Source organism: Podarcis erhardii (assembly GCF_964252035.2).
Source record: "Podarcis erhardii genome assembly, chromosome: 13".
NCBI lineage: Eukaryota > Metazoa > Chordata > Lepidosauria > Squamata > Lacertidae > Podarcis > Podarcis erhardii.
In genome coordinates this window covers 43,193,671-43,218,807 of record NC_138502.1, presented here as the reverse complement: position 1 = coordinate 43,218,807, position 25,137 = coordinate 43,193,671, and the positions used below count along the sequence as shown (strand labels likewise).

The 25,137-nt window shown below is 46.9% G+C and overlaps 2 protein-coding genes across 3 annotated transcripts; both read left to right on the top strand.

The window, feature by feature from the left end:
* RPL27 (ribosomal protein L27) lies at positions 1-4,023 on the top strand. The gene is made up of 5 exons (XM_081836455.1): positions 1-101; positions 1,905-1,987; positions 2,410-2,579; positions 2,769-2,879; positions 3,934-4,023. The coding sequence occupies exons 2-5, from the start codon at positions 1,907-1,909 to the stop codon at positions 3,980-3,982; spliced, it is 411 nt and encodes a 136-aa protein (XP_081692581.1). The 5' UTR covers positions 1-101; positions 1,905-1,906; the 3' UTR covers positions 3,983-4,023.
* A 3,348-nt stretch (positions 4,024-7,371) lies between these two features.
* Positions 7,372-23,785, top strand: IFI35 (interferon induced protein 35). Of its 2 annotated transcripts, XM_081838116.1 has the most exons (10): positions 7,419-7,549; positions 8,270-8,297; positions 11,683-11,769; positions 12,837-12,995; positions 14,675-14,791; positions 15,905-16,058; positions 17,847-17,956; positions 20,378-20,567; positions 21,254-21,360; positions 23,077-23,785. In XM_081838116.1, the coding sequence occupies exons 2-10, from the start codon at positions 8,283-8,285 to the stop codon at positions 23,275-23,277; spliced, it is 1,140 nt and encodes a 379-aa protein (XP_081694242.1). In that variant the 5' UTR covers positions 7,419-7,549; positions 8,270-8,282; the 3' UTR covers positions 23,278-23,785. The 2 variants fall into 2 exon arrangements, with proteins under 2 accessions (XP_081694243.1, XP_081694242.1); XM_081838117.1 differs by lacking the exons at positions 7,419-7,549; positions 11,683-11,769 and adding an exon at positions 7,372-7,390.
* The last annotated feature ends 1,352 nt before the right edge of the window (positions 23,786-25,137 follow it).

Sequence of the window (25,137 nt, the reverse complement as noted above, 5' to 3'; positions counted from 1 at the left end):
ATGCGCATGCGCAGCCCAAGCCGCCGGGGCAGCTTGAAAGGCTGGCGGAAGCGAGCTCTCTTCCCTCTTCCGGTGTGGGTGCCATCGCTGCCGCAGCTCCAGTAAGTTGAGGGGAAGCGGGGTCTTCGGCGCAATCCGTCGCCATCCTCTCGGGCCGGTTGGGAAGCCGCAGTGCCGAGGTGGTCGGGGGGCTGGGGTGACTCTGCCCGACCGGGATGGGCTCGGGGGTGGCTCGGGGGGTCGCGCAGGGCTCAGCCTTGTCGGTGCTCATCTTTCTCGGATGGGAAGAATATACTTTAATGCGGGTCTCTGGGGATGGAAGGCCTTTGCTCTCCCTCTCTCTCTCTCTCTGCCACCCCTTTTTTTAAAGCTATACTGTATCTTGTAGCGAGGGCAGTTTGCGGGATTTCCCCCCCATACAATCAAGCGGCATATAAGGTTTTATGAAAGAAATAAAACGCAGGTCTCTTTTCAAATAAATCTCCCATACTACTGCTGTTCCGTGTGCATTTCGTATCAATGTTATTTATTGAATTTGTCTACCGCCCTTCAGCCTAGATCTCAGGGCGGTTCAGAACATAAAAAGAATGAATGAATTTATTAATACGGTCACAGACCACACACAATATCACAGATCATAAAAAATATCAAAAATACACGAGACAATATGAATATAACAAGGATTTAAATATAAAAATTAAAATTAATTGTTAGCGTGCCCCCTGTAATTAACATTTAGGGGTTTGGTCATTATGGGAACATAAAAACACAAAATGCATAATAAAAAAGGAACACCCCCCCCCCAATAAAGCTGCTCCCAATTAACACATTTAAAGGGGTAACTATTAAATCTAAACACACACAGAAGGTCCTGCGTAGCTTTCTCCCCTTACTTACTTGCACCCTCCGATTTCGTTGAGTGGGATTGGGGTATTTTAAGACACCCACGTAATGTGGTGGTTAAGGGTGTGTTGGACTTACTGCCTTGGAGATCTGGGTTCAGATCCACCCCCACCCCGTAGCCATGAATTTCACTGGGTGGCTTTGGGCCCAGTCGTTGTGTTTCAGCTTGATCCACCTGGCAGGGTTGTGAGGATAAAATAAGGGGGGGGGGGGGGAGAGAGAATCACGTGTGCCAGCTTGAGCTCCTTGGGGGAAAGGAGGGCTAAAAGTATTATATAAATATAATTAACAAGACCATAGGGCCTATGCATACACATGTATATAGGACTATAGGGAATAGGAGAGGAAACCCTGTCACCACTGCTGAGAGCTCGGTAGGTTAGAAAAAGATTGGTTAGCCCTTTTAAGTCGTTGGCTACCGCCACCCCAGAGGAAGTCCTGCATATTTATTCATTCATTCATTTTTTTATTTTTATACTGTACCGTCTTTCTATCTAACAATATTCAAGGCAGTTTACAAGCTGAAGAAACAAAAAATGTACATCTTTTAACAATCCAATGCAATACAAAAATGTGGTAATAAAACAACTTTAAAATAGGCAACCTACATCAAAAAAATAACATTCAACAATCAGAATAGTACTAAATAATAATAATAATAACAACATAAAAGTTAAACAGAAATCCACTCAACTGTTAAATAACGTCTGAACTCTAATCAATAAAACAATGGCAAGCCACAGTACATAAAATAATACAATACAAATTGAGAAGCAGACTAGAGGGTGGAGCAAGGCAGGTGGAAGGAGGCCTTGCTGGACGAAGTCTGTCCCCTCACAGTTCTTCCTCCAGGCACAGCTTCTTTATGAGGAATATACTATTCTGTGCATACATAGGGAACCTGTGTATGAGTTTTGGGGGAATGTTAGATTTTCAAATAGTGATGTGCAGGGATACGCCATGAGTGTGTCTGTTTACATTGTTCTTCACCTCCTTTTTAGAGATGGGCAAGTTTATGAAACCAGGGAAAGTCGTCCTTGTCCTCGCTGGGCGTTACTCCGGACGCAAAGCTGTTATTGTTAAGGTGAGAAGGTTGGACTTTGAGGAAAACATATTTCTAGGAGCAGGAAGGTAGAAATTTTTGGCAGATGGGAGGAATAAGGTCTAATCTCTCTAGGATGATGTGGTAGTCAATTGCTCTGTATCATTGAGTCCAAAACAGTGGAGAATATTTGGCGTTACCTTTTTAGCCACACAGCTAGAGCTTGTGGAGTGGCTTACAAAATTAAACAAAAGAGACTGTTTTCAGTTAGTAAAGTTAGATCATAAGCCACAAAACCACAGAAGGCAGCGCTAAAATGCCATCATAACATTTGGTCGCTGGTCCCACTTACAGCAATGAAGTTGCTTTTGCCTGTTAATGTGCCCCTGAATCTTTGTTGAAGGTAGGTAGTTGCATGCTAACTCTACTGCGCCTGATCCTTCTAACAAACCTCTTTCATACAGAATATTGATGATGGCACCTCTGACCGCCCCTACAGCCACGCTCTGGTGGCTGGCATCGATCGCTACCCACGCAAAGTGACAGCAAGCATGGGCAAGAAGAAGATTGCCAAGCGTTCCAAGATCAAGTCCTTTGTGAAGGTCTACAATTACAACCACTTGATGCCTACCAGGTGAGTGAGGAGCTTGATAAAGATATGCAAGAGGAAAGGAAAGTGAGAGACTTTCCTCTGTCCTTCCGATACAGTCAGCATTGGCCTTTCTGGGTCCCTGCCTTTGGGCATTTAGGGGAGGCTAGGTGACAGGGCAGAACTGCCTTCAGACCTATAACCCGCCTTACCCCCCTTGTGTCTTTTGCCTAGGTACTCCGTTGATATTCCCCTTGACAAGACCGTTGTCAACAAGGATGTCTTTAGGGACCCTGCGCTGAAGCGTAAAGCCCGGCGGGAGGCCAAAGTGAAATTTGAGGAGAGGTGAGTCTTCAGGAAAACGCATCCACTTTGGGGGTGTCGTGAGTTGTGGCCAGATACTTTTTATTACATGTGTATCCAGGTGAGCATGGAGAGATGTGCTTTACCTGTAAAGAGCAGCAGACTCTGGGCCTTCATTCCTGGGTTTCCCACATCCTAAGCCTTGTCACCTAGTCCAGTGTTCCTCAGACAGTGGGCTGGGACCTGCCACCAGGCCCTGAGCTGCTCTAGGTTCACTTGTCTGCTCTCCCCCCTAGGCATGTCATGCCTTTTTGCTGAACCAATGCTGGCATCAGCCACACCTTGCATGCTGAGCAAAGGTGTCTAGAAGACAAAGGGAGGGTAGGTAGGTAGGTCTCCCTCCTCTGATAGGAGCGAGCCAGAGGAGGTATTTAACAACATTAGAAAGTGAGACAGTGGAGGCTGGTACATTAGGGCAACAGAAGCACTGCCCCACCAACCTCAGCTAGCCCCTGCCTTGCCTCCTTTGTTCAGGGGGTGGCACCCCCTCCCCCGTCTGCTTCCTCCTCCATAGTCCTGGTGTTGCCCATTGCAGAATTCAGCAGGAAGGAGGGTGGGGACAAAAGTTGGCTCTGGCAGCGTGACGCTTCCCTTTCCGATCCCAATGGGTATCAGCCACTGCTTCCTTTTGAGCCTCCTCTCTGAATACTCATGTTGATGGAAAGCTGCCTAAAATGGAGCTAAGTTGCCTTAGCTTAAGGGAAACTGAACTGTGGAACTCCTTGACACAAGGAAAACACTGGCATTTAGCAATTTCCAGAGGTGGAAAGAGATGTCAGTCATTGCCAGTTGATCCTGCAAAAATGCACCCGTTTTGTGACTGGAGGGGCTCAGTAATTTTTAGTCTTCTCAAGTGGGCCCTTGTGGAAGAAAGTTTGAAACCCCCTCACCTAGTCCATTGCACACATCAACTGGCAGGGGCCTTGTGGTTTAGGTTACGACATCCTTGTACACTGGGCAGTTTGTATCTCGTTTGATGCTGGGCTGCTGTTCACATAATGATACTAACAGGAGATCTTTCTTCATTCTCTTTCAGATACAAGACAGGCAAGAACAAGTGGTTTTTCCAGAAGCTCAGATTCTGAGTGGCATGCATTTGCACCAATAAATATTTTTGAAAAGCCCATTTTCCCTCATTCTTTATTGTAAATAAACACCCTCTCTCTTGTGGATTAATTGGGGGAATGGAGGGAAGAGAAGTAAAACACTATGGGCCTGTGAAAATCTTGTGGCATCATAAGAAGAGCCGCAGGATCAGACTGCTGGCCCATCTTGTCCAGCATTCCCAACCAGATGCATGTGTGAAGCCTCCTTCTTGGGAGGTTCTTAAGCAGAGGTTGGATGGCCATGGATGCTTTAGCTGAGATTCCTGCATCGCAGGGGTTGGGCTAGATGATCCCTGGGGACCCTTACAACTCTATAGTTCTGTGATAAGCCCAGAAGCAGGACATTAGTACAATAGCAGTTATGTGGACGTCACTGCTCAGGAGAAGGCTTTTTAAGGCAACTGCATGAAATAGTAAGGTATTATTACTCCCCACATAGGAACTTTTAACTTAGAGTGATGGTTTAATTGCAGGAACAGTTTTCAGGGTCCCACAATGTGGACAAAGTATACCAGAAATATAGGTGTTGATCTCCATACATAACCCACAAAACAGGTTTTGTCTACTTTCCCTTGCTTTTCCTTTGCAACCACCTTGAACCAGGGTCTCTGCCTATCTAGGTGTAATGCGGTGGATGCATTATAGCTGGCATGACGGAAAAAGAGAAGGGGGCTTCCTTGTGTATTGGGGGTCTTCGTGTGCTTTATCCTATTACCCTCTCTGCAACTTTCCCATCTGCTTCCTTTAGATTTGAGGGTCTGTGTTAGGTGAGGGGTACTCCCTCTGGTGCGGGACACGTGTTCATCCTGGGGCAGTTTGTCCACCTTTGGTGCCCGCCATGCACTCCTCTCTTAATTGTGGCTCCTAGAAGCTGTCAGCTTGCGACAGCAGCCACATCCCAGGAACTGCTTCAACTGGCGGTCTAAACCAGGATAGGGTAGTTGATGGGTCTCAAACCCTGGGTGGGCTAGGGATTTCCCCTGCATGTGCAGACAGGCTCTGGAGGATTACATTAAGGCGGTTTCTGCACATTCTGCAGAGGGAAGTGAGGGCAGGTGGGGTTTGGCAGACTTTGGAAACCACGAGAAAGAAAACTGATCCTAAACCTCTGCTGCCTTGCGGGATATCCTCAGGGGAAGAAAAGGCTTAAGCAGTGGAGTCCCTAAGACTGTTGGCCTCCTTCCGGTAACTGCAGCCTAGGTAAAGGGACCCCTGACAAATAAGGTCCAGTCGTGGCCGACTCGGGTTGTGGCGCTCATCTCGCTTTATTGGCCGAGGGAGCCGACGTACAGCTTCCGGGTCACGTGGCCAGCATGACTAAGCCGCTTCTGGCAAACCAGAGCAGCGCACGGAAACACCGTTTACCTTCCCACCCGAGTGGTACCTCTTTATCTACTTGCACTTTGACGTGCTTTCGAACTGCTAGGTGGGCAGGAGCAGGGAGCGAGGAACAGGAGCTCACCCCGTCACGGAGATTCGAACCGCCGACCTTCTGATCGGCAAGTCCTAGGCTCTGTGGTTTAATCCACTGCGCCACCTGCGTCCCCGCCTAGTTGGTGCCAAATGTACTCCTCTGATTTCCTTTGGACCACATCAGTGGTCTTGTCGTCTGGGCACTCCAGGACCTCCAGGCACACTGCCCAGGCTAGTGCCCCAGGGAGGTTACTTCACTGCTGCTAGTGCAGCCAAAACAACGTGATTGGCAGCCGTTACCAGTTATGGGTCTTTGCAGTCACAGTAGGTACTGTGATTCTTCAGCGATTCCCAGAAGAGCACTCCATTGTCTCTCAAGACAGATGAATGCCAATAATAATAATAATAATAATAATAATAATAATAATAATAATAATAATTTATTTATACCCTGCCTAGCTGGCTGGGTTTCCCGAGCCACTCTGGGCGGCTTCCAACAGAACACTAAAATACAATAACCTATTAAACATTAAAAGCTTCCCTAAACAGGGCTGCCTTCAGATGTCTTCTAAAAGTCTGGTAGTTATTTTTCTCTTTGACATCTGGTGGGAGGGCGTTCCATAGGGTGGGTGCCACTACCAAGAAGGCCCTCTGCCTGGTTCCCTGTAACTTGGATTCTCGCAATGAGGGAACTGCCAGAAGGCCCCCGGTGCTGGACCTCCGTGTCTGGGCAGAACGATGGGGGTGGAGACACTCCTTCAGGTATACTGGACCGAGGCAGTTTAGGGCTTTAAAGGTCAGCACCAACACTTTGAATTGTGCTGAGAGCGTACTGGGAGCCAGTGTAGGTCTTTCAAGACTGGTGTTATATGGTCTCGGCGGTCACCAGTCTAGCTGCCGCATTCTGGATTAACTGCAGTTTCCGGCTCACCTTCAAAGGTAGTCCCACATAGAGCGCATTGCAGTAGTCCAAGCGGGAGATAACCAGAGCATGCACCACTCTGGCGAGACAGTCGGCGGGCAGGTAGGGTCTCAGCCTGCGTACCAGATGGAGCTGATAAACAGCTGCCCTGGACACAGAATTGACCTGCGCCTCCATGAACAGCTGTGAGTCCAGAATGGCTCCCAGGCTGCGCACCTGGTCCTTCAGGGGCACAGTTACCCCATTCAGGACCAGGGAATCCTCCACACCCACCCGCCTCCTGTCCCCCCAAAACAGTACTTCTGTCTTGTCAGGATTCAACCTCAATCTGTTAGCCGCCATCCATCCTCCAACCGCCTCCAGACATGGTTCGCATGGAAGTGCAGAACAAATGGAAGCACTTGAGCAAATCCATTGCTAACATTGTTCTCCAGTGCTTTTCTCTTGTCGAGCTGCCCCTCTGAAATGTTGACAGTGCACCTCTGAGCATGAGCAGAGTACGGCTCTACTCTGGAGTGAAGAAAGCCTGTCAATAGCCCATGAAAATAATAAGATGCGCACACACACACACACCACTAGTAAATACATAATTGCTTAGCTGTGGGTGCTGATTTATTTTGTGGTGGGGGCACTTTGCACATGTTCATTGCAATTTAAACACTTCTATGCTGAACTCTGATATTAGACATGCAATCTATATAGCAAGGATAACGGGAAAAGTTTAAAGACAAGGCAATCCGTTATTCCAAAACAATCTCTCCATTGAGATATCCGAAACTGGAAGGTTGCTCCTCGGAAATCCCAGATTAAACACACAAACTCTGGGGACCAAATGGATCCCTTCTTACAATTCTATGCTGAGATTCCTGCATGGCAAAGGGGGGGTGGACTAGATGACCCGGGATCCCTTCCAACGCCACAAAGGCGCACCCATCTTGCCTGGGAAGCAGACTTCACGCTTCGGGGCGGGGCTTGGCTTGGGGGAGGAGGCTTTTAACAGCTGGAAATCGAAAGTGGAAGCGGCGCAAGGAGGCCGGCAGCTGCTGAGAAAGGTAAGGGCGCTAGTTTGGGGGGGGGGGGGAGCTTGTAGGCCTGATCCGCTCCTGTCCCCAAACCGCAGCACCCAAACGATCCGCTTTGCGCTTGGATAGAGGTGTCCGTGCGCGCCCTCTGCGCGCCGCCTGCCTTTCGACGCCGGACCATAGGGCGAGGTCAGGATGATTCCTCCGTAGGGGCGGGTGGGTAACCATTGCATGGGGTTCGGGACCGGGCACTGTGAGTGCAGCAAGCAGGGCGGATTTCATGGGAGTAGCCAAGAGGGGGGAGACGGAGTGGCAGCTGCCCTCCCGAATCAATAATCAATACATGGCAAACTGAGCTTCTGCCCCACAACAAAAATCCTGGCTTCTCCCATGGCGGGTCTCGACTTTTCCGGCGTCAGGTTTCTAGTCCGTATGACCGAGGAAGAGAGGCATGGCAGCGTGCAGGGAAACGGAGGCGAGGAAACAAGGAATCTCTGGATAAAGACGGGAGTTTTAGGGATCTAAGCTCTTTGTGCTGCTCTAGGGCAGTGTTTCCCAACCTTTGGTCTCCAACTGTTTTTCAGACTACAATTCCCATCATCCCTGACCATTGATCTTGCTAGCTAGGGATCATGGGAGTTGTAGTCCAAAACAGCTGGAGATCCAAGGTTGGGAAACACTGCCCTAGAGCAGCACAAAGAGCTTAGATCCCTAAAACTCCCGTCTTTATCCAGGTTGGGAAACACTAGGGTATGTGAAGCAGAATAAATTATGCAAAGCAGACGCATATTTGCATAATAAAACCGAATTACATTCTCTCCCCCCCCCCCCCCGCCCTGGGTGGTATTTGGGTTAGCTCTGTTTTGTATTAAAGTGCACTGCAAACTCAGCCCTTCTGTTTTCTTCCAGGTGTGTCAACAGGATGGATTCAGAGGAGGTAAGCAGGCAACAGATAGGCAACTAAGAATCTGCCTCTGTGTGGCACCCAGAGGATGGATGAGGACTAAGCAGTACATATTTAAAGCAATATCATACCACTTTAAATAATCTTGGCTCCCCCCCCCAAAGAATCTTAGGAATTGTAGTTTGCTAAGGGTGCTGCTGGGAGTTGTTTGGCACCCCTTATTCCTCTCACAGAACTACAGTTCCCAGAATGATTTAAAAATCAATCCCTCTTCCAAGGGAATTCTGGATATCAAACCTTTGTAATAGAGGGGTCTGCTAACGGCTCTCAGCACCCTGAACAAACTACAGTTCCCAGGATTCTTTGGGGGAAGCCATGAAGGTTTAAAGTGGTATTTTTTTATTTATTTCGTAAAATATATAGGCCATTTGATTGTAAAAATAAATAAATCTCAAAGTGCTTTTGAAAAAGATAAAAACAAGGGAATCAAGGAAAAAATACAATTAAAAAATTAAAATAGTAAAACAGATCAAAACTTACACCAGCATTCCTTAGTTTGCTACTTTAAATGTAGCGCAATGAGCCCAGGATCTGCTGGGAAACCTCTGAGCTATTTGCAGTAAGACATCAAGTATTTTTTAAGAACAGCAGCAACAAAATGACCTCCTTAAATTATCCTGCTGAAATTATGAACGCTAAATGTAATCAGGACTGTGTTTTCATGTGGATAGACTTCACCAGCCCTTCCTCAAGCCTCCTAAACCAGTGGCATTTCCACCTTGGGTGGTGGCACATGGACATGAGTTAATTTTATGCTGCGTGAAGAAGAGAATACCCACCATTGATTTCCTTGGATTCCTTGCAAGGCTGTGTGTTATGTTAATTAGTGCCACTGGTTCCCTTGCTCGGGTGCAAAAGTCGCATCCATATTTAACTTGCCCGTCCGGGGCTAGCAGCAGCTATCCAGTCCTTCCGAACCCCTTGGACTGGCAGCTGAGATCCTCCCAATTAACCATAAAAATGTAAAGGTAAAGGACCCCTGACAGTTAAGTCGCAGACAACTCTGGGGTTGCGGCACTCATCTCGCTTTACTGGCCGAGGGAGTCTGCACACAGTTTTTCCGGGTCATGTGGCCAGCATGACTAAGCCACTTCTGGCGCTGTTTACCTTCCTGCCGGAGCGGTACCTATTTACTTGCACTTTGTGTGCTTTCGAACTGCTAGGTGGGCAGGAGCTGGGACCAAGCAACGGGAGCTCACCCTGTTGCAGGGATTCAAACCGCCGACCTTCTGATCGGCAAACTCTAGGCTCAGTGGTTTAGACCACAGCACCACCTGCGTCCCAAGTTAACCTTAAAGGTAAAGGTAAAGGGACTCCTGACCATTAGGTCCAGTCATGACAGACTCTGGAGTTGCGATGCTCAGCTTGCTTTATTGGCCGAGGGAGCCGGCGTACAGCTTCCGGGTCATGTGGCCAGCATGGCTAAGCCGCTTCTGGCAAACCAGAGCAGCGCATGAAAACGCTGTTTACCTTCCCGTTGGAGCGGTACCTATTTATCTACTTGCACTTTGACGTGCTTTTGAACTGCTAGGTTGGCAGGAGCAGAGACCGAGCAATGGGAGCTCACCCCGTCACAGGGATTCGAACCGCCGACCTTCTGATCAGCAAGCTCTAGGCTCAGTGGTTTAGACCACAGGGCCACCCGTGTCCCCAGTTAACCTTACTTTATTACTAATAGGGGGTGACACTGTTTGCTGTCCACTGATCTTGTCTTTGGATGAATCCCACGAGGGAATCCTGCGACTCCCTTGGCTTGTTTTGCTCGCCTCTATATATTCCTGTAATCCCCTGCTCCACGGTTAAGCCACTGTTGGTGTGTGCTCTTTAGAGAATAGATCCTTTTCCATATCAACACTGTATGCCTCTCTGCTAAACATGTTTGTTGCATCTTCCTTCAGAGTGATCTGAGAAACCTTGATTCAAGAGTGCCGCTTTCAAGTACAGTGGTACCTCGGGTTACATACACTTCAGGTTACAGACTCGGCTAACCCAGAAATATTACCTCAGGTTAAGAACTTTGCTTCAGGATGAGAACAGAAATCGTGCTCCGGTGGCGTGGCAGCAGCAGGAGGCCCCATTAGCTAAAGCGGTGCTTCAGGTTAAGAACAGTTTCAGGTTAAGAATGGACCTCCGGTACGAATTAAGTTCTTAACCCGAGGTACCACTGTACAGTGATACCTCTGGTTGTGAACGTGATCTGTGCAGGAGGCACGTTCGCAGCCTGAAGCGCTGCGCATGCGCATGCCGCGATTTGGTGCTTCTCCGCATGTGCGTGACGTTATTTTGTGCTTCTGCGCATGCACAAGTGCCCAAACCTGGAAGTAACCCGTTCTGGTACTTCCGGGTTTGGCGCTGTCCGCAACCCGAAAATGCACAGCCCGCAGCGTTCGCAACCCGAGGTATGACTGTATGCAAGTCGCCGCCTCACACGGCAGTTTGGGCAGCTCTGTGCATTTACTTCAAGAAGTTGATATATTTACCAAGTGATCAATAGTTAGTCCCCTTCTCAAACTGGTCAAGATGTATAAAAAGAACTCAAATGTTTGCTGGAAATGCAGAAAGGGGGTAGATACCTTCCTGCACATGTGGGACTGCGTGAGGATACAAGAATTCTGGGACATAATATATAACAAACCCAAAAAGATATTTAAATTTGCCTTCAAAGAACCCCCAGAAGCCTTTCTGTTAGGCATGATGTCTACCAAAATACAAAAAAATCTTTAGAAACTTTTTTATGTAAGCAACCATGGCGGCCAGAATTTTAATAGCTAAAAATTGGAAAGGTGACTCAACCCCCACAAAAACTGACTGGCAGGCGAAGATGATAGAATATTTAGAACTTGCGAAAATGACTGGGAGATTAAGAGGAAACTCAAACCAGAAAGTGAGTAAAGATTGGACATTATTCAAAGAATATCTAAAAAAGGATTGTGATAATGAAAATCTCCTGACAGGTCTGGATTGAATCTTGAATAATGAGGAAATTATAAAGGCAAAAATCTCCTTTTGATATGCAACAGTTAAAAAAATAAGGAAGTGTGAATAGACCAATAATGTGTAAAAAGTACAGTGAGGTGAATCAGAAGTCAAAAGTGTGTGTGATGCCAAATGATATGTTGTTTGTTCGTGTTTAGTTGTTATGAGGGTATGGTGTTGGTTGGTTTGTGTTGTTTTTTTATGTAGTGTGTAAATTGTTCTGCAATAAAGCTTTAATAAAAATAAAAATAATAAAAAGTTAGTCCCCTTCTCTCCGTCCCCACCATGTTCCATAAGTTTTTGAACTCGCCTCTGCGCTCCTGTTGCGTGGAGGCTGGAGGCCCTGGGCTGTGAACGAACATCCTTTTGTTCTGCTCTTCAGGACTCCTTCATCTACCTGCCCAGTCCAAGAATTTCAACAAGTGAGTCTTTGGAGACACTGGCAGCAGAACAAACCTTGAAATGGCAGGTACTCTTCTTTGGAAACAGCAGTTGTCTCTCATGTCGAAAGTGAGATGTGTTGGTGTACGGAGGCTTTCCTCAAAGCTCTTTCCTTTATATTTATTTTATTTTTAATTGCTTTTCATTTTAAACAGGATGGATAAAAACCAATCATTTAAAAAATGAAATCAGAGTTTTAAAAATAAAATGCTTTTGGAATGACAAATCTTTCTAAAGATAGTTTTCTATTTAAGTTACATTCTACTCCAAAGGCTATTCATCAGGAAATAAGGGTTTGTTTTAAGTTTTTCATGTGTGCTAAAACTCAATCTAAGTTTTTCTTTTTTTAAAAAAAAATTGTTTAACCACAGCAGAAAAGTTGTCAGAATATAAACAGTTAACTTATTAAACCTTTCAATAATTTCATAATTATCTGTCTATGTCTTTCTAATAGTATAACCAAATCAGTAATTTTTGATATAACTGTAAACAACTACTCTGAAAATTTATTCCAAAAATGAAAACTTCCTCTGGTTGTAAATATGCAAGAATGAGTCCTTCTGTAAAAAAATTGATTTAAATCAAGTCTTACTGACTCGTGATTTAAATCAATTTGATTTGATTTAAATCAAATCCACCCTGGTTTTAAATTTATTCTCTGCATGTTTACTCAGAAGCAAAATCCATTCTGTTTAGTGGGGAGCACCCCGAGGTTAGCATGCCTAGGACTGTGGCCCCCAAAGTATAAGTGCATTACTTCTGTGCTAGCAAAAATGTAAATATATACCTGGTATTAGAGAGGGAGCTCCCCGTTATGCTTCTTTAATATTTGTGTTTGCCACCTGAAAAGCTGAAAGAAAGAATAGATAACACAAACTTCGTAGTAAACAAAAGGAAACATATTATGTGGACAGAAACTTTCTCATATAGTATTAAAGAGCATCACTCTGATTGGATATTCTCAATTTCCCATTTTGCCTACTGGAAAGTTTAAGAAAAATTCATCGGGATAAAAAAATACACACATTTTCTTCAGATTTCCCCTTTCCTGGTTTTATCCTTTCTGACTGTCACACGTCTACTTGTCACCTTTAGGATATGTGCATAGCATTGGAGGCTGACCGGTTTTCCTTGGAGGCTGGCAGAAAAGAGAGCGAACGAGAGGCGTCAAAACTCGAGAGAGAAACTGAGCTTCTGCGTAAAAGACTCCAGGAGCTTGAAGAAGAGTCTCAGCCCCACAAAGCAGGTTTCCAGGTACAGACCTTTTAAGACCAGGGCTACAGGTTCCTCAGCCCTTCTTTAAATATAAGCAAATTATTCATCAGTGTAACCCCAGTCCTGCACTGAGAGATGTTCAGTTACGCAGTCGTTCTGATGAAACATAAGCACCCATTTTCTTATTTTGCATCCTTTTATTTTGCAAGTCACTGTGAAAGGTCAGGAGGGGAAATACGACCACAGCAAATCATCCTCCGTGTTTTCCTCCATCTTTCTGATATTTCCCCAGGTGTTGCTGATGTATGTTCATGTTATGTACTGAAGTTCTCACCCTGGGCCAGCAGGGGGATACTGTAGATAGTTATGCAAATAAGGGATTGAAAGTGGCGTTCAGTGATTGGATAGTTTTAGAAAATTGTTACAGTTACATTGTACTGGAGCTCTATATAAGCAGGCTGACTGAACCCTTCAGTTCAGTTCTGTCCTGGCCTGTGAATAAACAAGAGCTGTTTGAAGAATCGCTGTGTTGTCTGATATGTTCACCCACAACTTAACACTTCAGGCTTTTCTTGCAGCTGTGTAGGCCAAACACATGCTTCAAGGAAAGGTAGAGAGCTGAGATTCTCAGAAAATTGGACTCTGGCACCCTACCCCCAGATTAACACATGTACGTAATAATAAATTATGCAAACTGTGTAACTTATGTGATAAGCCTGTTTTTACTTGTTTCTCAGGGACGCAGGTGGTGCTGTGGTCTAAACCACTGAACCTCTTGGGCTTGCCGATCAGAAGGTCGGCAGTTTGAATCCATGTGACTCTGTCCCAGCTTCTGCCAGCCTAGCAGTTCGAAAGCACGCCAATGCAAGTAGATAAATAGGTACCACTGTGGCGGGAAGGTAAACAGCGTTTCCATGTGCTCTGGTTTCCATCATGGTGTCCTGTTGTGCCAGAAGCTGTTTAGTCCTGCTGGCCACATGACCTGGAAAGCTGTCTGTGGACAAACACCGACTCCCTCGACCTGAAAGCCAGATGAGCGCCGCAACCCCATAGTCACCTTTGATTGGACTTAACCGTCCAGGGGTCCTTTACCTTTTTACCTATTTATTTTTTTGCAGTTATTGCATGCCTCCCCCAAACTATGTTCTCTGGGCAGCTTATGGTAAAATATTGAAATGCAATAGGTAAAGGTAAAGGCACCCCTGACCATTAGGTCCAGTCGTGACCGACTCTGGGGTTGCGGCACTCATCTCACTTTCATTGGCTGAGGGAGCCGGTGTACAGCTTCCGGGTCGTGGCCAGCATGACTAAGCTGCTTCTGGCGAACCAGAGCGGTGCACAGAAACGCCATTTACCTTCCCGCTGGAGCGGTACCTATTTCTCTACTTGCACTTTGACGTGCTTTCGAACTGCTAGGTTGGCAGGAGCAGGGACCGAGCAACGGGAGCTCACCCCATCGCGGGGATTCCAACTGCTGACCTTCTGATCAGCAAGCCCTAGGCTCTGTGGTTTAACCCACAGCGCCACCCGCATCCCAATAACAGACCGTAAAAATGTGCCTATGTAGCAAACTCTTGGTTTGACTGTACTTTAAATGTCCCATAGATGGGAGATGGAGTCCAAACACATCTTGGGCACATCTTGGGTTTACAGGTTGTCTGCACTGGCAGACATCCTTTGTGTTCCCTGTTTAATAGATCACCATCTTTTCCCTGCAGAGAGAGATTCAGTTGGCGCTGATGGAAAAACGCCAATTGCTACAAGAGAAACTGGCTCTAGAAAATGAACTGGAGCAGCTGGAAAGGTTTCAGGTGGCCCAAGAAGAGCTCCACAAGGTACTGGGTGTGGGGAAGCATGTGGCCTGAGAAATAGGCTAGTTTAATCACGTAGGCAAGCTTGTGTCTTTCCCGGAAGGAGCCATTGAATCCCAGTCATAATTCCTCTTGAGATCCTATCTGGTATGCAAGCTGAGACCCCACCTGCCCGCAGACTGCCTGGCCAGAGTGGTGCATGCTCTGGTTATCTCCCACTTGGACTACTGCAATGCGCTCTATGTGGGGCTACCACATAGAAACTACAACTAATCTAGCAACTAGAATGGCGACTGGGAGCTGCTGCCAAGACCATATAACACTGGTCTTAAAAGAGCTATATTGGCTCCCAATGCGTTTCCAAGCACAATTCAAAGGGTTGGTGCTGACCTTTAAAGCCTTAAGTGGCCTCAGCCCAGTATACTTGAAGGAGCTTCTCCACCCCAATTGTTCTGCCCGGACACTGAGGTCTGATGGCCTTCTGCTAGTTCCCTCATTATAAGAAGTGGAAGTTACAGGGAACCAGGCAGAGGGCCTTCTCGGTAGTGGCACCCACCCTGTGGAATGCCCTCCCATCAGATGTCAAGGAAATAAACAACTATCTGACTTTTAGAAGACATCTGACAGCAGCCCTGTTTAGGGAAGTTCTTAATGTTTGATGTTTTATCGTGTTTTTAATATTCTGTTGGTAGCCACCCAGAGTGGCTGGGGAAACCCAGCCAGATGGGTGGCATATGTATGTATGTATGTATGTATGTATGTATGTATGTATGTAGAAAGAAAGAAATTAAATTATAATAATTCCTATTATTATTCCTCTTTTCTGCCCTGCAAACCAACTAAGACTAGTGGTGTTTGTTCAGTTGCAAGGCAAAATCTCTGCCTATGCACAGAACTGCTCTGTCCTTTCCTTAACATTTCCCTTAAACTATCTGCTAGCTGAGTTCTACAGTTACTTATTAATTTAAAAGTTTTAATCAGAAGAGGCAACGTGAAATACAAAACAAGAAGAGTATGCGTGGGAGATACATCCAGTTGGAATTCTGACTCACAGTAGAGTTTGTTGTAGAGTGCAAAACCTGGCGGAAAAAAACCCCCATTCTCATATCAACCTTCTTTCTCCTGCCAACTCTCCAGGTGCCAACCAACCTACCTGAACGGACGATGGTGTTTAAAGGCCACGTGGAAGAAGTGAAGGAGGAAACATTGCCTAACCGTTTGACAGCCCGGTCACAGATTCGATACCCTGTGCCTGGGGGATCGGCTCTCATCACTTTTGAAAGCCATGAGGGTAGGAGCAGCTGTCGGATTAAAATTATGACCCCGAAAAAATGCCACAGGGGTGGCCCTTAGTTGGGGGACCTAAGAGCAGGCAGAGACAGGCAATTGGGAGCATTTTGGCTCAGAGATATTTCTGGGTCACTTCTGGGTTTGGCGCCATGACGCACATTAATCGGTCGCTGCAATTAATGGCCATGACTAGCTTACACCCGTTCATTGTAATGGATCTACTCTGAGTAATAGTTAGCTGAATACAACCCAAAGGCTCTTTGCGGGTGATTTCAAACAGCCCCTTGCCAGCAGTAGGAATCCTGTATAAATTCCCAACCACTTTTATCTCTAGTGATGGGACTTGCTCCTCCGCTATAGGGAAGGGATCGTAACAGATCACCCCACCTCCTGGCCAGGTCCGGAAGTGGCTTTACAGACTCCGCTAACCCGAAAGTAGTACCTCGGGTTAAGAACTTTACCTCAGGATGAGAACAGAAATCACGCGGCGGCAGCAGTGAGAGGCCCCATTAGCTAAAGTGGTACCTCAGGTTGAGAACGGTTTCAGGTTAAGAACGGACCTCTGGAACTAATTATGTCCTTAACCCGAGGTACCACTGTATAGCTATTTATCACCTTTACATCTGAAGGAAAGCAGAGCAAGACATTTGTCACCAGCTTGGCTGCAGGAGTTGCCAGAAGGAGGCATACAAGACGCCATCCAACCACCTTAGGGATTCCACTCTGGATTTTTGTAGAGTTTACTCCTTAGCCCAGTGGTTTTCAACCTGTGGGTCCCCAGATGTTGTTGGACTACAACTCCCATCAGCCCTGAGCTCTGGCCTTGCTAGCTAGTGATGGGAGTTGTAGTTCAACAACATCTGGGGACCCACGGGTTGAGAAAGGCTGGTAGCCTTTTCTTCTCCTGAAGATATCCTGCAATGCAGCAGAGATTTTGGATCCGAGTTTTCCTTCTTCCAAATGAGCTGCCTTCCCAGGCTGATGAGACTCACCTGCCCCTCACTTCCCTGTATAGAACATGCAAATAATGCTTTCTTCACCTCTGGACCCACCATTGGTTTTGTCCGGTCAATCTGCCAGAGCCTGTCTTTGAATACAGGGGAAGTCCCTAAGTCACCGAGGGTTTGAGATCCATTGACTACCCTTGACTCGTTTAACCAGCTAGTCAAAGCCATTCCTGGGGTGCAGAGTAGGGACCAAAGGTGGACAAGCTACCCCAGAAGGAGCATGATGCGCCCTGTCTCTCCCCTAACACTCCACACACCCCTCAATGCAATCACACATGGACAAAAAAAATAGTGTTTCCATCTTAAAGGAGGATGGGAATTAATTCTGGGTTGCTGAACTGACAGATGGGGACGTGGGTGGCGCTGTGGGTTAAACCAAAGAGCCTAAGACTTGCTGATCAGAAGGTCAGCGGTTCGAATCCCCATGGCAGGGTGAGCTCCCGTTGCTCGGTCCCTGCTCCTGCCAACCTAGCAGTTTGAAAGCACGTCAAAGTGCAAGTAGATAAATAGGTACCACTCCGGCGGCAAGGTAAACGGCGTTTCCGTGCGCTGCTCTGGTTCGCCAGAAGCGGCTTAGTCATGCTGGCCACATGACCCGGAAACTGGACGCCGGCTCCCTCAGCTAATAAAGCAAGATGAGCACCGCAACCCCAGAGTTGTCCGTGACTTGACTTAACGGTCAGGGGTCCCTTTACCTTTACGAACTGACAGATAGGAAAACATATGGATGGAAGGAGATAGTTGGAGTTGAATTGACCTCTTTTCCCACTCCTCCCTGTCAGTTGCCTCTAGGATCATTGAAATGGAGCAGCACCGGGTTCAACTGGATGAATTCAGCTATGTGAATGTGAATGCTGAGCCAATGGTGTTACTCGTGCCCTCATCCTTGGAGGTGGGTTCTGCATCTGTAAAACGACCCACAATACGGATCTGGCACATCCAAACTTTGGGGTGATTGGGGGTAATTGTAATTGGGAACGTTTGAAACAGAAAATGGGCTGGAACGGGAAAGTTCGGATTCTTTATCGAATCTTAATGCTGTAACTAGAAATCTGGTTTCTAGTAACGCTTCAGGTTACAGACGCTTCAGGTTACAGACTCCGCTAACCCAGAAATAGTACCTCGGGTTAAGAACTTTACCTCAGGATGAGAACAGAAATCGTGTGGCGGCGGCAGGAGGCCCCATTAGCTAAAGTGGTGCCTCAGGTTAAGAACAGTTTCAGGTTAAGAACAGACCTCCAGAACAAATTAAGTTCTTAACCCGAGGTACCACTGTATTATTTTTAAAAAATTAAGCTAACATTCCCAGGAAGTTGAATGCTGCACTTAGCATCACACTCAGCACATTTTCTGCACCTCTGCAGTACATGCCGTTAGGCTACAATCCATGCAACTGTGATAGCACTCTGTCAGGGCTGGAGTCAAGCGTAGGTCAGCAACAAAAACAACATATCGCCCGAGGCCAGTGCAGTTGTTATTGGCTTTCACTGGCATAAGTTTAAACAATAAAACCATACAATGTCCTCCAAATACATTAATAATCCAAACACATATGATATATAAAAGACTAGATAGCCACCACTGAGTCAATCAGGCAACTTTAGATTTAGCTTTAAATATTCCAGAAAACAGACCACAGCTCAGGCCTAATGGTCTCAGCCACTCTTTCTAGGAGGCCTTGCCCCGATGAAGCAGTTAGGAGGACTGAAGATCCCTGTCTTCCTGGTATCCACTAAGACTCCTCCTCTCCAGGGTCTTTCCAATAATAATAATAAGAAGAAGAAGAAGAATAGCAAATTTATTATTTATATCCCGCCCATCTGCGTGGGTTTCTCCAGCCACTCTGGTTGGCTCCCAACAGAATATTAAAAACACGATTAAACATCAAACATTAAAAACTTCCCTAAACAGGGCTGCCTTCAGATGTCTTCTAAAAATCAGAGAGATGTTTATTTCCTTGACATCTGATGGGAGGGTGTTCCACAGGGTGGGTGCCACTACTGAGAAGGCCCTCTGCCTGGTTCCCTGCAACCTCACTTCTGGCAGGGAGGGAACCGCCAGAAGGCCCTCAGCTCTGAACCTCAGTGTCCGGGCCGAACGATGGGGGTGGAGACGCTCCTTCAGGTATACAGGACTGAAGCCATTTAGGGCTTTAAAGGTCAGCACCAACCCTTTGAATTGTGCTTGGAAACGTACTGCGAGCCAGTGTAGGTCTTTCAGGCCTGGTGTTATATGCTGTGTCAGACTGCATCTGTACACAAGCACCCTCTGCTCTGGCTGTTTCGTTTCTCTGTGAGTTCTAGGAGACCAGGGGAGAGAGGAACTGGCCACAGCAGGAGGGGGAGAGGCCCTGGGTTCTTTAAAAAAAAAAAAAAAATTATTAAAGAAAAATTACAGAAAGAAAAAAAAAGAATTAAACATATCAGAACAATACAATACAATACAATACAAAAAAACCAAAAATGCTACATATACATAACAAAAACAAAACAAAAACAATTAAAAAACACACACAATACTTTCAATGTTATTAACATTTACTTGTTTCAGCGACCTCACACCTCCCTTTTTTGTATTCTAGTTCAATTAACTATTTCAACAAATCTTTTCCATCCTTCCCAATTTTTATCCTGATACAATGTAACTTCACCTTCCCTCCTTTCATCCATTAATAATCTATTTTTACTTAATCCTTTATAATACTTCTGCTAAAGTCACATAGCTTCATTCCAGCCTCCTCCTAATATTCCTTAATTTTAGAATATTTCTGTAAATAAACTTTAAATTTCTTCCAATCTTCTTCCACCGACTCTTCTCCCTGGTCTCGGATTCTGCCAGTCATTTCCGCCAGTTCCATGTAGTCCATCACCTTCATCTGCCATTCTTCCCGGAGGCCCTGGATTCTTCAGCCACCTGCCTCTAGGCCAGCCTCCTCTCCAGCCTCCGCTTCTGCCTCCAAGTTAGAACTGCTCTCTGGCACAGCTTCTTCTAGCTCACTAAACCCTGTCATCTCTCCTGCTGCTGACGCCTCCTCCCTCCGGTCCACTTCCTCTTCTGCTGCTGACCACTCATCCTTGCCCTGCTCTGAGCCTTCTTCCCCTGGGGGTTCCCTAGGCCTAGGGGGTTCCCCGGCTGTTGCCACTTCTGCCTCCAGCCAGACCGTAACCACACTACTGTTTGAGGTGGCTTGCGTGGGGGGAGGTGGCCTGTACCCAACCCCACATTTTCTCCTTTCCCCGATGGACTTCTTTCCTCAGCTGTGCCATGATGCGGCCGTTCTGGTTTCCTAAGACCTCTTCCCCATCCCGCACAGATCTCCCTGGAAAAGAGTCCGCGCCGGGTCCTGCTGTCTGGCATCATGGCCTCCTCTCTGCCTGAGGACCGGCTGCTTGAGAAGCTGGAGTTGTTTTTCAGCAAGCGGCAGAACATGGGAGGCGAGGTGTTCAGCGTGGAGCGGCTGAGCGACACTGGCCACGTGGTGCTGACGTTTATGGATGATGGAGGTATGAGGAGATAGATGAAGAGGCAGTGGGAAGGGGCAGGTGGCTTGCTTACCTCAAAAATCAGTGAATTATTTTTGTCGCAAGGGAGGTGATCGTCCTGATTTCCCTTTCTTGGACCATCTCCAGCTCATCTACGAATTAAGATTTATTTTAAACCAAAACTGCCATATTTTTGTTTGAGCTGCTGCTCATTTTACAGCCAGGGTGTAAACAAGCACGTCGTTTAATTTCCCTGTGAATGGGCTTGTTTTCTCCCACCCCACAATACATGATAATCTTCATTCGGAAGAAACTTTGTGCTAGGTGCTGTACAAAATACAAGAGTCCCTTCTGCCAAATGGCAACTACAGTAGAACCTTGGTTCTCGAACGGCTTAGTTGACGAACAAACCGGAACCCGAATGCTGCAAACCCAGATGTCAGTGTTCAGGTTTGCGAACCTTTTTCAGAAGCCAAAAGTCCGATGCTGCTGTCAGCTATTGTTTCTGGGGCACCTGCACCAATCGGAAGCCGCGCCTTGGTTTTCGAATGTTTCGGAAGTCGAATGGACTTCCAGAACAGATTACGTTCAAGAACCAAGGTACCACTGTATTACGCTTTGGGTAGTTAGAGCTGCACCGTTTTTTAAAAGTAGTGAGATGGAAAGTCGCAATGTTCGCCTTTTCTTTGCCTCTCCCCCTTCTACAGTGGCCAAGGGGCTTATCCAAAAAGGTCTGTACCAAGTGCCCATCGGACAGGAGATTCACACAGTCAAGCTGTCACACTATGTTGGCGGAGAAATCGCAGAGCTGCAGGTGAGTTATTTTAAAATGAAGCTGCATTTTAACCTGTATTTTAAATTGGGGTGTTTTTTCTTTCTCTCCCCCCCTTTCCCCCCTATTATGTTTTTACTGTGATTTTGTTGGTGTTAGCTGCCCTGAGCCTGGCTCTGGTTGGGGAGGGTGGGGTATAAATAAATTATTATTATTATTATTATTATTATTATTATTATTATTATTATTATTATTTGGCTATGTGCATTGCTTCAGAATGTGACAAGCTGGGTCAGGGCCTGCTCTCCCATGAGGTGGACGGAGATGGCCGCTTCGGGCGGCAGGATCCCAAGGGGCAGTGCCACCACCACCATGGGAAAAGCAGCTGTGGCTTTTCTCCTCACTTCGCCCTGCTGCCAGAACCAAGAATCTACAACCTCAGTTAAACGAGGCTTCAGGCGGAGGGTGTGGCACCTTCCTGTTTCTCCTCAGACGGCGAAATGGGATGGGCAGTCCCTAAGGGTCCCTCATGCTCAATGGGGTCCTGGCCAACTGCCCCAGGGCTCTACCACAACAGCAGTGCTGACCTCAGGAAACCAAACCATGCAGCGGCATTGCTGTCCAAAATCAGATGCATGTTGGGTTCCTGGATCTTCATGTTTTTCGTTGCTGCTGCTGGTGGTAGTGTTTGCATTTAGCAAAAGCAACCAGGACTCTTCAGCTCTGGCATCATCATTCATTGTGCGCTAGGGATTTCCCCTGCGTGCAAAGACAGGCTCCGGCAGATTGAGCGGACGATACAAATAGTCCGGAATTTTGTCAGGGATTTAACCAGCGCAGTCTGCTACATCAGCAAAATTCTGAATTTCACTTCTAACCCAAAATAGTGGGTCCAATGATTAAAAAGATGGTTTCAGCACATGACGTGTTAGAATTCCTGATCCATGATTGCAGTCATGGGATTTTTGTCTATCACACAACGGTGTATGTTTTGACTCCACAGAGTGGGAAGTGACGGAAACAGGATGTTTGTGTTCCATGAAGTGGGACTATTGTCCTTTGTTCTTTTTCTCTTTGCTGTCTTGATACTAGAGAGAGAGGGAGCCATGTTGCAGTGCTGCATGTGTGTTTATATGTAAATAAATGCTGAGTTGCTGAGGTCTGTCACGCGCATGATGCGCAAACTCTGCGGATCCCTAAGAGTGCTGGTGTTGGTTGGCATCGGTCGCTGTGATGTTTGGGCAGCAGAAAGCTTTTGAGGCTCCCGAACGAAAGACCAGGAGGGAGGGAACATGCCAGTTGGGCATGTGTCTCTGCCAGGGTCCTACTCGAGTGTAGGCTGAACTCCTGACATGACGTACCTAGGAAGGTAGCCCATCTTGGAGAAAGCTCTGGTCCTCAACCTCTACTGCCTTGCAGGATATCTTTGGGAGAAGTAAAAGACCAAGGAATGGAGTCCCTAAGACATTTGGCTGGCGTCTTGTACGCCTCCGTCCAACAACTCCCGTGGCCAAGCTGGTGCCAGACGTATTGCTCTGCTTTCCTTTGAACCCCATCAATGAGGCTGAGAGAGGGGAGGTCTAGTCATCTGGGCAGCCCAGGACCTCCGTCCACACTGCCCAGGCTTGCACCCCAGGGAGGTCACTTCAGTGATGCTAACGCGGCGGTTCGACCACCCCCAGAGGCGGTCCTTCTTTGTCTCCCGAGGCAGATGGACGCCGACAACAAAATCCTCTTTTTTCTTTCTCCCCGTTCCAGTTCCGTCCTTCGGTCTGCGCTCGGACTGTCCTGCTGTCGGGGATTCCAGACGTCCTGGATGAGGAATTGATGCGTGAAGCCCTGGAGATTCATTTCCAGAAGCCCAGCAAGGGCGGGGGAGAAGTGGATGTCGTCGCTTACGTCCCGATTGGACAGTGTGCGGTAGCCGTCTTTGAAGCGGAGGAGGAGGAGGAAGACTGAGAGTGACCCTGCCTTCCAGAGACAGAGAAAGCTTTCTTAAGTTGATTTCAGCGCAAGTGGCTGCTCAACTCCCATCAAGGAAAGATCTCACCAAGAAGGATGCAAAGCTCCGAACATTTGGGGGAGGGGAAAGTTTTGATAGTCCGAATTATGAATCGCTGCAAGGATGTGGAGACTCTCGGATAAATCTCACTCAGGAATAAGAATGGAATGGATATCCTTGCCAGCGTAATACTGTATTGAGAAGAACCAGAGGCTGGAGTTCGTGCTGTTTGGATTAAAAAAAGAGGCAGTCCCTGGCACACACTGACACCCCTTTTCTCTGATGTGTGGACTTTTATCTGCATTATTTGGTGCTTTGGTTTGTAGTTTTTCCTGCTGCCTTGTCCCTGTTCAGTAATTCTGTCTCAAACGCTTGCAATTCGCCCAAAGTGAAGGAGAGACTCTCAGAAAAGCAGAATAAAAGCGAACAGCAGACTCTCCCTCCTGCTGTTTGCAAATAATTAAATCATTTTGTGCAGTTGTTACTAAGAGAGCGTATTTTGAGGAGCATCACTCCAGGCTTGAAAAGTATTCTGAAAGGTGGCTTAGCAAACACACATTATTAATGGAAGGGGGCCCTAAGGTTTGCAGGGGAGAAAAATGCTTGTGTGTGTGTCTGCGAACGTCATCTGCAGCTACTCACAAACCAGTCCACAGAATTTAGTTCATTTATGTCCTGCTTTTCCTCAAGGATCTCCAGGCGGTCTACATGGTTTCTTTCCCCTCACCCCAATTTTATCTTCATGACACCCCTGTGGGGTAAGTCAGGCTGAGACGCAAGTAAATTTTGTGGCTGAGTGGGGTTTTGAAGCAGTCTTTTCCCATGCCTAATTAATAATAATTCTATACCACCTTTCACCCAAGGATAACAGGATGCTTTACAATATAAAAACACAAAAATACATATCATAGTAACAAACAATCCCCACACAGTTTAAAAGGCCATAGATTGTTTGATTAGCCAAAGGCCTGGGAGAAGTGTTTTTGCCTGGCAGCTAAAGATGTATGACCATGGCTCCCAGCCATCTTCTTGGGGAGAGCATTCTGCAAGCGAGGAGCCAGCACAGAAAAGGCCCTGCTCTCGTGTTGCTGCTCTCCGGGCCCCTCTTCTAGGAAGCTCACAAAGAATTAGTTCAGAGGGGCTGAAGAGCATGCTGGGTTTTTAAGCTGCCCTTGGACCCGCACCTGCAGGAGTGCTGCCAAGTGTCTTCCTTTCAGCATGTTGAATCATGAAAAGAGAAGGTCCCAGGGTTGTTTTGAAGATAAAATGGAGCGGGAGAAAACCACATGCTCCACCTTGAGATCCTTGGAGGAAAGGCAGTATGTAAATACATTTGTGATTCCACAACGGCTACCCGCAAACTGCAGGATCTCTGAGCATGAACAAAGTGCATTTCAACTGCTATGTGAACACTGCTAGCTAGCCTCATGCTTCTGAAAGGGCTTCCAGGGCATAAGTCGGTTTTGACCACTAGGAGCTTCTCAGGCGTGTGACACAGGTGGTGCTGTGGTCTAAACCACTGAGCCCTTGGGCTTGCCGATCAGAAGGTTGGCAGTTCAAATCCCCGCGACGGGGTGAACTCCCGTTGTTCTGTCCCTGCTCCTGCCAACCTAGCAGTTCAAAAGAACGTCAAAGTGCAAGTAGATAAATAGGTACTGCTCCGGCAGGAAGGAAAACAGCATTTCCGTGCGCTGCTCTGGTTTCACCAGAAGCGGCTTAGTCATGCTGGCCACATGACCCGGAAGCTGTACGCCGGCTCCCTCGGCCAATAAAGTGAGATGAGCGCCGCAACCCCAGAATCTTTTGTGACTGGACTT

Coding starts and splice junctions, on each gene's coding strand:
- RPL27 (XM_081836455.1), top strand. CDS start 1,907: ATGGGCAAGTTTATGAAACCAGGGAAAGTCGTCCTTGTCCTCGCTGGG. Junction 1,988..2,409: donor GCAAAGCTGTTATTGTTAAG/GTGAGAAGGTTG, acceptor TCTTTCATACAG/AATATTGATGATGGCACCTC. Junction 2,580..2,768: donor AACCACTTGATGCCTACCAG/GTGAGTGAGGAG, acceptor TCTTTTGCCTAG/GTACTCCGTTGATATTCCCC.
- IFI35 (XM_081838116.1), top strand. Junction 17,957..20,377: donor TCGTGCCCTCATCCTTGGAG/GTGGGTTCTGCA, acceptor CATCCCGCACAG/ATCTCCCTGGAAAAGAGTCC. Junction 20,568..21,253: donor GACGTTTATGGATGATGGAG/GTATGAGGAGAT, acceptor CCCCTTCTACAG/TGGCCAAGGGGCTTATCCAA.